The sequence below is a fragment of the Amphiura filiformis genome, chromosome 7, assembly GCF_039555335.1.
Source record: "Amphiura filiformis chromosome 7, Afil_fr2py, whole genome shotgun sequence".
Lineage (NCBI taxonomy): Eukaryota > Metazoa > Echinodermata > Ophiuroidea > Amphilepidida > Amphiuridae > Amphiura > Amphiura filiformis.
In genome coordinates, this window is record NC_092634.1 from 8,298,941 (window position 1) to 8,315,757 (window position 16,817).

Sequence of the window (16,817 nt, forward strand, 5' to 3'; positions counted from 1 at the left end):
CCTCAACTTTTGAAGCAACTTCCTGAATTGATCAAACTTTCACTATCATTAAATGCACAAAATGAGCACAAAGTCGCCAGGCCAGGGCTTTATAGAAGATATTGTCCATTAAACATGCTAAAATTCAATAGAAAACATAAGGAAATATTGATTTTTGAAGACCAAAGCAAAGAGCCACTCTATTTTGGTATAGAATAAGGATTTCCAGTCTGGAATCTCTCAGAAAGTTATTTTGTCAACTTAATGCTCATTTTGTGAGAGCAGGTCACATATATCCCCAAAACACATAAATCTGGGTCGATCGGGCCCATAGAACAGGGTTTTTTTTCACGCCTTATAGAAGTTGTGCATATGATGTATCATATCGTACATATGGCGGATTACTCCAATGCATTCAACAAAAGCATGACTACAATCTACCGCGACAGTTCGTCTCACACACATAACAAATGCACTATGATCAAATAGGTTGATGACAACATTTGATTGAATGGGCTGTACTGCGCCATGATTACGGTGAAGGACACCGGTTCAAATCCTTTGTTTGGAGCCAATCAATAATTTCACGCACATAATGTGGAGTTAGTTACCTGTTTCAGTCAAATTAGCCTTCAATACACCCATTAGTTTCTCACACAGTGGGTGATTAAAAACTTTCCCCAGTACCACTGACAGCATCTCTGGCATGCACATAGCAAAACCTGCCAGCACTTCAGCACCTCTGCTTCTTCCAACCTTCCCATCAGCCATTGCGGCTTTCCATTTTTCAGTCAGCCAATCAGAGTAAGCATGCCAATCTGCCAGTGTTGCCTGCTCCATGTACAGTAGGGTTGCAGGCTGGAGAAGTGTTGCCATATCTATGGATTCTGAGTCAATCTGATCTGTTGGTTGCATTAGTGCACTGAAAACAGACAATGGACGGATAATGCAAAAGTAAATCTTTAACCTGAAACTGTTACATAAAAATAATTGATCAAATTCAAAAGCAAAAACAACAACAATTTGTTGAGCTACAGCGTCTTGTTATCTTATTCCAACCTGTTTTAATTATAAACACAAAAACTTACATTGACATCAGCAATTTATGTCAAATTGATCTCATCCATGCTCCAAATTTTGTATGGGAACTGTTTTAATCCATTTAATACAGAATAAATTTTGGAAAAACATGTGATATGGAGATCCAGCCTACAGTTGAAAAAAGTGTATCTATGTATTTACCTTGTAGACTGTTGTTGTTGTACCATTTGGTTGATGACATGCAGTACAACCACACCTGACCTTTGAACCATAGCCCATGATGCATTGCAACTAAACTCATTCACAGCTGGTAATGTGTCTGGTCGAACATCAGTCGCTTGGAGACAGACTGTGTTGGAGTCTACTTCTGTTATATCCACAGACTGTAGAACTGTACATATGATATCTTTGGTTTTCTGTAATGTGATAATAAAATTAATTGCAAATTAGTTAGCTGGCCAGGTGTCCTACAAAATAATGATGAAATAAGAAGGTGTTCTTTACCTAAGCTACATAAGATTAAAATTACAAAGTTGTCAAATTTAACTTTAGCATCAAGGTTAAACATGTTTTTAGTTTTACAAACATATCTTTTTTAGTTTTATTCTATCCAACAAGCTTTATTTTATTCCAAAATATGTGTTTTTATTGCTACTTATGGTGTGAAAGAGCTGGATTCAAACCCAGTGTAAAAGCTTCTGCAGGCGATCAAAAACAAGTTCCAAAGCTTTGTGTACACAAGCGCTTGATATATGCTTGTGTTGATGGGTAACTCATGCTAGCGTATGGCACATCCATGTTATATACAGCATATGGAACATGACTTAACATACAGCAAAGTGTTCTGTACACAATAATGGCAGTACAACATGACATACTGCTATAAAATTATTCAGCACAGTGTCTAATGAAGAAGCACTGTCCTGTAAATTCAAGATCTGTCAATCAGGTGCGCAAATGCTTCTAGCATGCTGCAAATAGATCTTACCTGTCTGTTAATTTGCGATAACTGATTCCTCACAAACACATCCATACATGCCTCTCTCAAGCCCACCGAGAGACTTCTACCATGCTGCAAATAGAGCTTACCTGTCTGTTAATTTGTGATAACTGACTCCCCACAAACACATCCATACATGCTTCTCTCAAGCCCACCGAGAGACTTCTACCATGCTGCAAATAGAGCTTACCTGTCTGTTAATTTGTGATAACTGACTCCTCACAAACACATCCATACATGCTTCTCTCAAGCCCATCGAGAGACTTCTACCATGCTGCAAATAGAGCTTACCTGTCTGTTAATTTGTGATAACTGACTCCTCACAAACACATCCATACATGCTTCTCTCAAGCCCACCGAGAGACTTCTACCATGCTGCAAATAGAGCTTACCTGTCTGTTAATTTGTGATAACTGACTCCTCACAAACACATCCATACATGCTTCTCTCAAGCCCATCGAGAGACTTCTACCATGCTGCATAAGTTGAACAGTTAAACTTGCTGCATGTAAAAGAGCAGGCAACCCAGTCACTTCTGAACCTGGGAAAAAAATAGTACTTTTGCTAAGAAATTCATATACCATTATTATCGTCTTGTGAATGCAGGAAAGTCGTATTTGCAAAGGCTCTCTCATGTTAGATCCTGACACAAATGTTGATCTCATTGCGGTATTGGGTTTTGAGATTGTTCATCACATGATCAAAGTTGGTCCTGGGAGAATCTCAAGTCCCACTACTTCCAAAGTTGACAGCTTATGCTACATATGGAATTTAGGATAAAAATAGTGAGATCCAGACAGATTGGAGAAAATAAAAATACCTCTCATTTCCTGTCGAATCTCAGCATGAATATTCATGAGCACATCTGCTGGCATCTTGCCAATTAGTCCTAGACAGTGTAGCATCATTTTGACATCCTGAGTATTGTATTCCCCACCTTCAACCTACAAAATAAATATGTATAGCAAATAGTAATTGGTTTGTAATTGCCTATTCCCTGCAGATATAAAACAAAACAAAACAAAACATTGAAACCCTTTTCAATCCTAGCAGAATCAAAGAAGACCTTACAAGACAACATAAAAGCAATATATCTATTTCTTCTTTTTTCTTTTGGTGTGTGATTTGAAATATTTGAATATAACTATATGACATTTGAAAGGTCTGATAAAAGATGTGGGGCATTCTTGTGCATTTGATGGAGGGCAGTGTTTTCTTTGATTCACAAATAACACATATATACACGCTCACCTACATTATGTACCCCTTCAAATCCAAAGCCAAAGGTCAAAATCTTGAAAATGCACATGTGCAAATATTCCATCTTTTGATATAGAAAGACCCAATATTTTCAACTGTGGGTGATGAGGTCTACATCTGCCTTCATGTAAGCATTGACCAAAAAGACAAATTGCTAGGGAGATATGGGATGAGACTTACTAACTAATACAGAAGCAGTTAGTAATGAAGAAATTGTAGAGGAAAAGGTGTATATTTATTTTTAGATTCTTGAGTGCCCTGGCAAAAAATTATTTGGGTCAACAATTCAGTGAAATTGAGACACAGAGTGTTGAAAAGTCAAAATAAAAAATATAAGCCCCTGGGCAATGTGTTATATCGCTTCAGAGGAAAAATTCAAAAATGAAAGGATACAAAAAATTATATTATCCCTTAAGCAAACTCTTAAAGAAAACCCTGGTGTAGAGTTTCAGAGAGCAATTTGTGTGAAACTAATGCATTTTATAGAGGGATTCAAGAACGATGTATGCCAAGAGGATGAAATGGGTAAAGTCAAATAATGAACTACCTACCTCCCCTAGTATGTATATCTCTACCCCTCTATTCCTCATGGCTCGTGATATTTCACCATGTCTCGGGTCCATTGCCAATATCAACCTATCATAGGACACAATTAGCAAAATTAATAATTATTACCAGTAAATAAGGACCGTCAATGTATCGATAATAATCAATAAATTGACTATCCAATAATATTGCTATCGCCGATATCATTTTCTGATATATCCAAGTTGCAGAAAAATCTGGAAAAAGGACTAAAATTGAACAATTATCTTAGGTAATGTGATGATATCCTACTACTGGGGTTCCAAAGAGAGAAGCTTTCCACGCCAGCAACGAATGAAAAAACTGAGGAAAACAACGAATAGCAGATGATTATCATGTATGGATGAATTTAGAAGAAAACCGATTTATCAATTTTTATCGATATTGAGTGTCTAATATATCTATTTTTTTAAATCCTGACATCAATAATCCTTATTAGTAAACAATATTGGAATTCACGCAATGCTATAGTGTGATTATCACATGCATATGCAGTGTTGGACCTGGGCTGCTGGCCTGCATTATGTGATTCAGTTTCAAGAATGTGGTAGCATTGAACATTGAACATTGAAAAAAGAAAAAATATGCATGCCACAATACACTTATAGGTCTATTTTATCCCAGGTGCTGGGGGAGGAGTTCAAATAGAATAGCCTAGTATGGTAAAAAACTTAATACACTTATTACCAACCTGAACTGTGGATGTGGTGTTATGGTTGGTATTTCACCATCTAGAACTCCTCTCTCATTGATGCTGAGTTTGCCGTTGGGTTCCAGTAATGCATTCAAACGATCCAATACTGATGGGCTGGAAAAGAAAACAAACAGAGAAAACGGTCAGAATTTAAAGCACAATGAAATGAGAAAATGGGAAATAAACTCACATGACCTCTAAGCTGACACATTTTTAAACCAAAAGAACATGCATTTATTCCAATTGATCTTTGTTCATCTGATAACAACAAATGTTAAATGACTTGTAAACCATACAAAGTACCACAAATGGATGCAGACCTTAGGCTCCTATGACACATAAAAAATTGAGACATCAAGTCACAAATTATAACCTGTAAATTTCATTTTGATGAAATCACCATAGATATAAAGTTTGTCATCTACAATAAAGTTTTACAGTCTATCGCGTAGGCACGCAACGCTGGCGTGATTGTTAGACAAGGCACGATCGAACAATCTGCCCTCATGAATATGCGAGAATTCATAGCATACAATGCACAGGGACTTTGACTGTTGATACATGGTCTGTATAGTCTGTGGTTACAGCATATAAGATTCTAGACTTACCTACAGAAGTTGACATTATCTATGAGCAACCAGTCACCTTGTTGTAATGCTTGCACTAGTAGCCCATCTACCCATTCAAACTTGCCACCACCTCCAGGGATGCTGGAATCACCTTCTTTCTCAAGTTTGGTTTTCAGTTCACCAATGGTAGATTTGACAACTTCCAGATCTTGTGCTAATAAATGTAAATGATACAGATTATTTCTACTATACCTTATAAATATTAATTCGGTAATATGAAAAACGATGGTTTGTTTCGATGGGAATAAGCAAACTGTGATGAAATTTTATCAGTTTCGCCGTTGAGCCATCATTAAAGGAGGAAATAGGAAAAGTGATACCGCCCGGGGAATTGAACCCAGGACCTCTGGTTTATGGCGACGGTGAAACTGATACAATTTACAGTGAAGGCGGCTCTATTTACAAGCCCTAGCCATTATGGGGTGACTTGCACGTAGGAGGTAGGGTTGAGTGACCGCTTATAGGTTGAATTCCCAGTCTGCCTAATCATGAAGTTCCCGTAGCCAAGTGGTTAAGGTGCTGGTCACGTACACCAGAGGTCCTGGGTTCAATTCCCGGGCAGAATCACTTTTCCTCCTTTAATCATGGCACAACAGCGAAACTGATAAAATTTCATCATAATTCAGTAATTCCAACTTCTGGGTGCAGTATGTAGACTACTTCCCCACATGCCAGCAATATAGTCTAGTTGTCATATATGACATGACCAACAATGAGCCTCTAACTGTGCCTGTTACTCGCCAGCTGAAATTCCTAGGGCACATCCTTTGTCTGCTAAAGGAAGAGTGCAATAAGTATGCTTTTGAGACTTGGGCGCTCATGCAAATCCTATTTAACCTACATCCAATATGTGTTAGGGTACAATGCATGATTCAAACAGAACAGATGGCTGCACTTGCCAATGATCGCTGTGCATGGATAAACTTTATGGTAGCCTGCTCCATAGCCAAAGGATGACAGTGATGATGAATACCTAACACACGAGGTTGAGAATTGCCAAGATTCTTACCTTGTATGACATCACTACCATACTCCTGCTGAAGACTTGTAACCTTTGACATAACCTGATCCAGCATCACAACATGCCCCGATGTCACTCTATACTCTGCCATCCCTGTACGGTTACTATGGTGATACTGTTGATGTGACATCTTCCATAAAGAGGACCATGATGCCAACAGGCCTTGAGCATGATGGGACAGCTTCTTGTTGTTGGCTAGTAGCAAGGACCTGATAGTCTCTGCAACAATATGTTTTGCTGTGAGCAAAACTTGTTCCCAGTGTCTGTTGATGTCAGCCTGGAAGAAAGAATACAACTAGTGTCAAAGGTCAAAGAAGTGACATTAAATTTGACCAGATAGACCTGCAGCTTTCAGCTGTGAACACATCTATGATTAATTTCAGATGCTTTCTTCAACCACCTGAATTGTTTACCTTCATACACCTTATATACTCATCGGACAAGACAACACAAGTTTTGCCGTTACAAAGTACATATATTGAATATTTACCCACAATATAAATCTGGGAGTCTACGAGATGCGAAAACTATGCTAGGAAGTCGATTCCCTGTACACATGAAACACACACTATGTGGAGTGGAGGTGTGACCTAATGGTTAGGGTACTTGCCTTTAGTGCATGAGGTCCCGGGTTTGATTCCAGCAGTGGAGATTTGCTGGGATATCGACTTGGGGAAAAATATGTCTGAAATTAATTGACAACCTCTGTAGATTAGATTCAGACTTCCGCTCTCCCCATGGTTCATTTAGAATTGGGTAAATGAATCATAAAATTACTCAACCGTTGGTCCTGTGTACAGAGAGCCATACCTGTACATGTATCTCGCAGCCAGTTTCTAAAAGAGTAGGGTGATAAGCCTTGACTGTTCCCAACCCGTTCCAGTGTTCAAAGCCTGGAAATAAGCTTCAATAGAGGCTTTCTTGGGTTATCCAGGTTTGGGAACAAATTAAATAAAAAATTAAAAAAATGTATGGCTATGACACAAAATTTCATAACTTATCACACGGTATAAGCATCATTGGGATGGAAAAAACTGTTGATAGTCAAAATATTGAATGGTAATCATCTGATGAGCTGTCAGAACTTCTGAGTGATAAAATACCATAGCTCACCTGTTCGAATCCTCCCAATAGCTCTGTAGTATCCATAGCACTATTCATGGCCAAGACTCTGAGTCTATGACCTGTAAGTTGTGCTAGGAGTTGAACCAATGACGTCTTGCCACAAGATTTAGGACCAACCTAGTGAAAGCAAAACAAGAAAGAGGTACTTCATCAACATTCAGACATGGTTTATGACCAAATTAAGGGTAGACGAGGTATTGTTGGTCGAAGCAACCTAAAAATCGATTTTCATTATCTAGATCAATATATTATTGAAAAATAACACCTTGATGTTTTGCAAAAGTTCATTCTGCAAATCATATACTTTGCAAACTTGCTTAATTTATTGTTGTTAATGAGTTATGTACGTTTTACAAAAGTGTTGTTGTTTCAGCCCTCTTTACAATGTAACTCAAGAACCGCAGCACCGATAAAAGTATATCTGTGATATTTTAATTCTTCTACACACTCGCTATGAATTGGGCAATACAGTTTTTGCCAAAGCTCACTACCATTCGTAAGAATGCTGTGAACTACCAAATCACAACAGTTTAAAATAATTAATAACCTTAAGCACATGTGGAGACTTCACAAATTATTGTGATGGACTGAATGGAGTTCCTTGTCAATTCCAACAACAAAACTATAATTTGCAAACATGACATCTGAAAATCCCATGACAAATTTTGGAAAACCTAAAAAGTGTTTCATCATATCATACAATCTAGAATTCCTGAGCTGCATATCTGGATAATACTCAAATCATTTTAGCTTGGCAAAATGAATGAGCTATCCCACTTAAAATTCATACTACTCCTCTGGAAGATTTTAGAAATATCTTCCAGAGGAGGAGTATGGATTTTAAATGGTATTAGCACATTAAGGGTATACGATGTATTGTTGGTCGAAGCAGCAATAAAAAAATGTAGTTCACAGCATCACAGCATCTTGCGAATGGTAATGAGCTTTAGTAAAAATTGCATTGCTCAATTCATAGCGAGCATGTAGAAGCATTCAAATATCACAGATATACTTTTGTAGGTCCTGTGGTTCTTGAGTTATGTTGTAAAGAGGGCTGAAACAACAACACTTTTGTAAAATGTACATAACTCATTAACAACAATAAATTAAGAAAGTTTTCAAAGTATATGATTTGTAGAATGAACTTTTGCAAAACACCGAAGTGTTATTTTTCAATAATATATTGATTCAGATAATAAAACATTTCTGGCTGCTTCGACCAACAATACCTCATATACCCTTAACCAACTCTTATTTGAAACTCATCCTCCCTCCGTGGAAGGTGTATGAAATTCACACTTCCCCTGTGGAAGATATTTCTAAATTCATCCACAGGGGTAGTGTGGATTTGAAATGGAATAACCTAATTAGTGCTGGACTGCTAGTAGTATGCTTAATTTGTAAAAGGAATTTGACAAAACATTTTAGGTCAGACTTGAGGTTTGTGTCATTAATTAACATTTTCTAGTCAAAACAGGTAACAACACAAAAACACACCCCTTTCACACACAAAGTTTGCCTACCAGTATAGCCATCCAGTTCATCTCAATACATTTGATAAGAGATTCCAACGGAGCCAGGGAGTGATGAAGCAGCTGCAGGGTAAACTTATCATGGTGGCTGTTGTCATGGTGATGACCTTGTCTTGATAGGAAAGAATGGCCAATCTGTGGAAATTCCATAGATGGAAAAAAAAGGAATAATCATTTCTGTTGCTGAAAACAAACTTGCTTTTCGGGTAACAAATTTCCCATTATTTTTTTCAGTTATTCTATTTATGAAATCATTTTTGTGTAGCCTATGTTTTAGACTACCCTACCAATTTGACATTTTACACGTAAATGCATATGACATTTTAAGCTTCTTTAAAAGTCCCCCATTGAGTACCTTGCTATGGTGGTAGGGTATTCTAACAGAAAAACAAATTTTGTGTGTAAAAATAGGTAAAAAAACCCTAGTACATTATATCGTCAGTATTGTCAGTGTTCATTTTTATAGACCTTTTCAGCAGCTGATCAGAAATCTTCAGAAATAAGTTCAGAGATGTTCGCAGTAATCAAAAACACCACAAACAATCACACACTAGCGGCAGTACATATTAGCATGTTGTGATTGTTCACATAAAGCATGTACTGCATTGCTCTTACTTTACTTGATGCAGCATTTTGAATGCTGTCACATACACATTCAAATTGTCAGAAAATGTCGCATATTATGAGCTTTTTCATAAAAAGCCCTCCTGTAAAGGGCCAAGGCTTGGAAAGAAGCAGAGGTCACAGCTATTTTTAAGAAAGGTAGTGCAGCTGATGCAGGAAATTATAGACCAGTCAGTCTAACCTCAATCGTGTGTAAGATAATGGAATCAATGATAAGAAACCAGCTCATGGCATTCATGAAGGAGCATATTGTCATCAAAGACGAGCAACATGGGTTTAGGCAAGGCCGTTCGTGCGTAACTCAACTTCTAGAGATTATGGAGATTTGGACAAAACTACTAGAAGAAGGTGCTAACATTGATGTAGTGTATTTAGATTTCCGCAAGGCTTTTGACTCAGTTCCCCATCAGCGCCTTTTGAAGAAAGCCAAAGCACATGGGATAAACGGCAAGTTGATTCGCTGGATTGAAAGTTTCCTGGTTGGACGCAGACAACGAGTATCGGTAAATGGAGAGAAGTCAGCATGGGCCTCAGTGAAAAGCGGTATTCCACAAGGCAGTGTCCTTGGGCCAATACTTTTCATACTTAACATCAATGATCTGCCAAATGTGGTGAGCAGTTTAGTAATGTTTGCAGACGATACCAAGGTGTTCTTCGGTAAGCACATAGGAACAATAGCAAATAAGGCAACCAGAGTTGTTGGTGTGATTAAGAGAACTTTTGACCACATGGATGAGCATGTATTCAAGACACTATACAAGTCCATGGTTCGTCCGCATTTGGAGTATGCGAATAGGGTATGGAGCCCCTACTTGAAGAGAGATATTGATTAACTTGAGAAAGTACAGCGGAGGGCAACGAAAATTGTACCATCACTACGAGATATGCCATATGCTACAAGATTGATGCTTTTGGATCTACCGACACTGGCTTATAGAAGACTTCGGGGTGACCTCATCCAAGTATACAAGATTCTGCATGAACTACAAGATATTGAAGTTTGAAGATGTTTGATATGACGAGAAATGTAGAAGGCCTGAGAGGTCATGATCTGAAGATTAATAAGCAGAGATGTTTTTTGAGGTTACGGCAAAACTGCTTCTCACAGAGAGTGTGTAATGTGTGGAACAAACTCCCAGCAGCTGTTGTTCATGCCCAATCCACCAACATCTTCAAGAATGGTATTGATGAGTTTCTCACCAAACATATTGACATGTTTAGCTTCTCCGGGTTTTCAGCACAGGACCAAATTATGTGGACATCCAGATAAATCCTGTTCTCACATCACATTATCCCTCCTTCCATTGCATTCAGTACTATTGCATTAAGTTATGTGTGAATATGGATGGGCGTTATAAGGCTAAAAAGCCTTCCTTTTGCAGTGCCCAACTCTACAGGTATACAGGTATTATAGATCTCACCCTTATTATCCACTTATACTCATTGCACGTTAGTTATGTTTGTTTCATAAACATGTTACTACAAAAATGATTTCAGTGTGTATAAGAAACAAGTTACTCACCTGTAGGAGTGACGGTGTAATATGGAAATGCCTACTTGGCTGGTATGCCTTGTATACATTCTCCCCATGGAAACATGAGTGGAACAGGTCCAATAACTGTAAAAAAAGATAAAAAGTCATCACTCTTGATTAGGAATGACACAAAGTTTAATTGGGGGAAAAAAGAGAGTAATTGGAACATTACTCAGTTATGTGTACTTTCAGGCATATTAAAGACAAAAAGGGCTTTGTTAATTGCAGACATTCAAAATGTGATTTCTGTTCTACTTGACATCATAAAACCACACAATATTATCTGCTGAAGAGAAAAGAACAATATTATCTGCTGAAGAGAAAAGAACAGAGGGCTAATGAAAAATGATGGTATCAAGCTTCACATGCAGGCCTTCATGTTAAGCTGCATTGCATCATCCTTTATGATCAAAAAGTTGACTGCTACGATATGTGTCATGAAAAATGGTGATATCACTCACTCTTCCAAACAATTTGATTGCAGTTCAAAAGCAACCTCAAAAGCAATATTATAAGTTGGTCTGTTGTGAAATAGTGTAAAATTTCCCACCTTGTTCCTGGGTAGTCTAGTGACACCTTGCTTTGAGTGTATGACCCCTTGCTTTGAGTTCATGACCTATGCTTTGAGTTCACGACCCCATTTCAGATCACAACCTACCGGGGTGAACCCCTGCTCTAATAATTTTGCAACAAAATTTAATTTACCTTCTCCTTGTCTTGCGCTGTCCGCAATCTATCCTTGTAGATCAACCCTACATGTTGCCCAGGATTCCATTGCTGACCTTTGACCTGACCTTCAACCCATTGATCATGCACCATAAGGTCACACCATCTGAATAAATCTCGTAGATTGAACTCCCATGGTCCTCCTCTCTGACCCCACTGACTCTCTACCATGGTTACGTGATACAACTGTGGAAAAAATGATTAATACTCATTTGAATATTTTTAGGTTGTGCATCAATTATCTTTTGAAATCATAAAATTTGCCAGATCCGTATGCTAAATTTCCATTATTTGGTTGAATTTGGACAAATGTAATGCAAAGAAGAAATGACATGCTTACCTTGTTGTTGAAATCCACCATTTTTGCCAGCAAATCTGTCCCAATCATAGGGTACATGGTGTGAGCTATGAACAACAAGTCCCCTGATGTGAGTGGTTCCACATACACCTGAAAATGCAGTAAGAAAATTCAATGGACATCAGCAAAGATTAGTTTTGTCATAAACTCACAGCTGACTTGCTATATAACAGCACACATATTTTGATCAGTTGTAACATCAACATCAGTTGACAACACAAATAATATTTGTAAGTCACATACCATTCCAGTAAAATGACAGACCATAGAAAATCAGCAAAAATACAAAACAAAAAATTATCTATATTGTGCACTAACTTTTGAGCTATGATACCCAACTCAAGTGTAGATATTTTTGCTGGCCAGAATGCATTTGGAATGCCGGTCCCAAGTGAACTCCTGCAATTAGAATGACCATAGTTATAATTTTCTACCAGTCTAATCATGTTCAGGAATTACCTTGGTAGCTCTACCTAGTAATGATCTTGGTAGTACCCTTCCTTTAGTAATCCCTTTTTAAAACAACCTTGGCAATCCCCTTAGTATACATGTAACCCTGTTTAGTAATGACCTTAGTAGTCTTCTTTCCTGTGTAAACCTGTTTAGGAATGACTTTGGTAACACCTTGCATCCTCCTCCATATTTGAGTGGGTTCTGACAAGCAAACACCCTTGTTTTCTCATGGTCTGCATGGAATGATCATTAGTGCTTGTGTAACCTTGTTTAGCAACGATCCTCATAGTCTTCTTACCTGTGTAAACCTGTTTAAGAATGACCTTGGTAACCCATTTCGTCGTCCTCCCTGTTTGAGTGAGGTTCTGACAAGCAAAAACCCTTGTTTTCTCATGCTCTATGTGGAATGACCATTAGTGCTTGTGTAACCCTGTTTAGCAATGACCTTCAGTCTTCTTACCTGTGTAAACCTGTTTAGGAATGACCTTGGTAACCCTTTTCGTCCTCCACCCTGTTTGATGGGTTCTGGCAAGCAAAAACCCTTGTTTTCTCTTGCTCTATGTGGAATGACCATTAGTGCTTGTGTAACCCTGTTTAGCAACGACCTTCAGTCTTCTTACCTGTGTAAACCTGTTTAGGAATGACCTTGGTAACCCTTTTCGTCCTCCACCCTGTTTGAGAGGGTTCTGGCAAGCAAACACCCTTGTTTTCTCTTGCTCTATGTGGAATGACCTGCCCAACTCTGGTACATAGATCTCTGCTCTGTGATCAAGACAGGCATTGAGGCCTTCAAGAACAGACTGTGAGGCAAGATTCAACTGAAACAAAAAATGAAACACAACAAATCGCACCTTTCAGAATTAAGAATGTTGCACGAAACAAAGCTGCAGCCAGGAATGCACACATTATCAATACTTTCCAACTATGCAGGACTTGGTTGATGATACAGTAGATTTAACTGACTAAGAATGAGAATAAACGGTATGTGGATACTGCTCTGGCATCCACTACTTAAAATATTGGACCTGCCTATCATCTTCTATCATATGGTAGAGACAGAAAAAAATCTATTGTTTTTCTCTAAATATGTGATGGTTACACACTACTCTCTCAAAGTACACCTAACTACTCGGTTAATCTACGGAACATGTGCTTTTGATAACATATGAATCTTGGCCTGTATTCGCTGTCGTAGTGCATGTTAGAATTTGACCGTTGCTAGGTCAACTGGCTCACGCTTTCTTTGTTACGAACCACTGATCGAAATGATCACAACACTAAGCCTATGGCATATCAAAATTCGGAACAGGTGTATGAGCCCAGGCTTGAACCAGTAACCAATGGTTACTAACGTGCACTACGACAGCGAATTGATATTGACCTATATACATTTAGCATTAATTCTGATTAATTAGTTGTTAGTTCATTTATAACAAACATCAAAGCAGTATCAAAAGTCGATCCAAAGATCAAACAAATTTGGTTCTGGTGCCTAAGTCCTGTTCAGAAGAATGGAAATGACCATATGATCTGTATTTCATAATAAAATAACATATCTACTTATCCTTATTCTGCTCATGAGCTCATTTGGTAGAGTAACAGTCTAATATAATAAACCAAGGGCCTTCCCAGTTTCAATTCCTGAATGTCAATGAGATATTTCAAGTGGTTTCCATTTATCTAGTTTAAAGCTTACTCATGTAAAGTGAAGCAATTTTCATGAATATAAACAGTGTTCAAAACTAAATATATTACGTACCTCATCCAATACCACCCAGTGTCCAGATCTCAGTGCTCTCAGCAATGGTCCATCTCTCCAGGCAAATTGACCTCCTTCTCCGCCTTCTACTGGAAGGTCAGCACCAAATAAATCAGTCACATCCTAAAACCAAGCCAAACAAAACATAGTATTTAGTTTTCAGTTCAATTTAATGTTCTGTCTCTCCAGGCAAACTGGCCTTCTTAGATCAGTACAAACAAATCAGTGCAGCATCTTTAAAACAAGAAAAGGTACCTCTACTAAATATACAATACAAATTACTTGACAAACTTTTGTGGGAGAGCAAGTTGGTATAGCGCTTGTTCCCTTGCTCTGCATCACTGAGTTTCAGGTTCAAGCCCCAGCCATACCCAAGGTATGTGCACTTGGTTTATCTTGATTTATCACTGCTTGGTTTATCAATGCTTGCTCTCGCAGGTTTTCTCTGGGACCTAGAAGAGCCAAGCAAAATGCCTGAAATCAGGCAAATGCCTAAAAACTTACATCTCTGCGATTTTTGTGTGTTATTGCTTTTGCTCCATTTCTGTACTTAAATTTCAAATTTGCAGCTTTGGGCATCTACATGTAAGATCAGAATATATTACATAATAATTATTATTCATAAAGAGACTTATTCCCTGCAAAAGCTTGACAATATTATATTCACTCCATAATGACATACAACTTACAGTTTGTTCAGACAGATTAATCCTGACCAGCTCATGACCTGATGCCTTGGCAATAGCAGATACAAGACTAGTCTTCCCCACACCCGGTGATCCTTCCAATAGTATGGCTCTGGGAAGCTGTAGACCTCGCAATACTCTCTGTGCATTCATAGCTGTAGTAGGTGCATCCAAGGCATATTGGTCTGTGGTGGAGTCTAGCTTAAGTGGACCTAAAAGAATAACAATTGGATGAAATGATAATTAGCATTCACTACAGTGGTATCACATATGATTGAAATGTATAATTGATTGAAATTTGCAAATTTTCATTTCCAATGAATATAAACTCTTGCTCTTAATGCTATCAGTTGAACCATCAAGTTTCATGGTTGTCTCACAATTTTATTTTATCATTTTATGTTATTACATGCACAGTGAATATTTCAAAAAAATTGTTACTTTGGTTGGTTTTGTTCTCATTATTTAACATGTTTGTAACATTGTGCCTTCTCCGTTGTATTTGTTTTGTTATACTCTTTTGTCTATTGATCCCCACATTTAATGGAAAAACAGATTAATTGAAATACACTCAAAGAATTTATTAACAGTATAACTACTTATCACAAGAATGTCAAATATGGTTTGATGTAGTATGAATGTATATTAATTGTGCTATTCCAGTTGAAATCTATACACCCCCAATGGAAGACATGACATTAATCTTACACACAGGGAGTGTGAAATTCAAACAGGACTACCCAAATTGGTGACTCTATTCAAATTCTACACCCCTGTGTGGGAGATAAGGTCAGGTCTTCTATATGAGTATATGGACTTAGCCCATTGTACTTACCTGAGGGAATGAAAAATGGGTGTAAACCAAACAACCCATCTGATGTGATGATAGGGTTACTCTTCTTTGATCCATCAAGGTCAGAGGTCACTGTCAATGAGGTCAGGTCAATATCTTGATCAGTGAGTTGCCATATTTGGTCATGTAGATATTTGAGGCATTGTTTTCTGGCTTGTGTTGGCGTGACAGAGCTGCTACTGGTAGTTCCTGTATGATTGTATAAATAACAAGTAGATCATTGAAAATGAGCGCTTTCATTCTGATTCATGTGGTGTAAATACAATTATCATGTAATCTATTTCTAGCAATGGGGTCATCGTCTAGCAAGAAAACATTTTATTTTCAGCCAGGGTCTTGGTTCTCTTTATATCTTTGCACTCCGTCTGTCATAGCATGCTATGTTAAGCATAAGCTCATCCTTTTCTGGACTGGAATATAACCACAAAATGTGGAAATTCTGAAACATATTTCAACAATTCCTTGTCAGGCCTTACCCATCTGTCACAGCATTGACAAATCATTTCCTAGTATGGGTCCAAGAAATAGGGAACCAACTATAGCCCAATTCCCTTGGCCACAACATAATGTAAAATGATTTGCAAACATCATAGCTTCTAAAATCTTACATTATGTCATGACAGAATCCTGACAAGAAATTTTCATATTTATTAAGTTCAAATTGTTAAGTCCCTTAACAAATTGGTTTTGTCAAGATGAAATATTTTATTTTATTTTTATTGTTAAGTCCCATCTTTTCATACTTGCCTTTATTCAAAAAAATTCAAGACATAACAAATGAGTAGAGGCTTACATGACAGGATTCCATATGCAGCAACAAAGTTTCAATGGGTATGTGCTCCGATTGAAAAGCTTTCATCAGGACAACAGTAGGAATGGGACTTACCTTGTTCAATCATAAAGAAGTCAGGGCTACACCTGACAAAAAACTCTTTTCAATCCAACAACATACCCATTT

The 16,817-nt window shown here is 37.8% G+C and overlaps 2 protein-coding genes across 2 annotated transcripts in view; one reads left to right on the forward strand and one right to left on the reverse strand.

The window, feature by feature from the left end:
- LOC140157609 (midasin-like) overlaps nucleotides 1-16,817 on the reverse strand; it is a 153,986-nt gene that overhangs the window by 70,311 nt on the left and 66,858 nt on the right. Inside the window, exons 33-49 of the mRNA XM_072180849.1 lie at nucleotides 15,842-16,048; nucleotides 15,010-15,218; nucleotides 14,321-14,443; nucleotides 13,182-13,379; nucleotides 12,091-12,198; nucleotides 11,730-11,936; nucleotides 11,013-11,108; nucleotides 8,858-9,001; nucleotides 7,323-7,451; nucleotides 6,198-6,486; nucleotides 5,168-5,342; nucleotides 4,557-4,673; nucleotides 3,832-3,916; nucleotides 2,841-2,964; nucleotides 2,413-2,561; nucleotides 1,222-1,436; nucleotides 591-901 (exon numbers count right to left, since the gene is read on the reverse strand). Coding sequence (XP_072036950.1) covers nucleotides 591-901; nucleotides 1,222-1,436; nucleotides 2,413-2,561; nucleotides 2,841-2,964; nucleotides 3,832-3,916; nucleotides 4,557-4,673; nucleotides 5,168-5,342; nucleotides 6,198-6,486; nucleotides 7,323-7,451; nucleotides 8,858-9,001; nucleotides 11,013-11,108; nucleotides 11,730-11,936; nucleotides 12,091-12,198; nucleotides 13,182-13,379; nucleotides 14,321-14,443; nucleotides 15,010-15,218; nucleotides 15,842-16,048 — 2,886 coding nt within the window. The remainder of the gene's footprint in view (nucleotides 1-590; nucleotides 902-1,221; nucleotides 1,437-2,412; nucleotides 2,562-2,840; nucleotides 2,965-3,831; nucleotides 3,917-4,556; nucleotides 4,674-5,167; nucleotides 5,343-6,197; nucleotides 6,487-7,322; nucleotides 7,452-8,857; nucleotides 9,002-11,012; nucleotides 11,109-11,729; nucleotides 11,937-12,090; nucleotides 12,199-13,181; nucleotides 13,380-14,320; nucleotides 14,444-15,009; nucleotides 15,219-15,841; nucleotides 16,049-16,817) is intronic.
- LOC140156466 (uncharacterized) lies at nucleotides 9,691-10,888 on the forward strand. Its single transcript, XM_072179409.1, is given in 2 exon segments — nucleotides 9,691-10,489; nucleotides 10,492-10,888. Coding segments are annotated over 2 exon segments (1,068 nt in total). The 3' UTR covers nucleotides 10,761-10,888.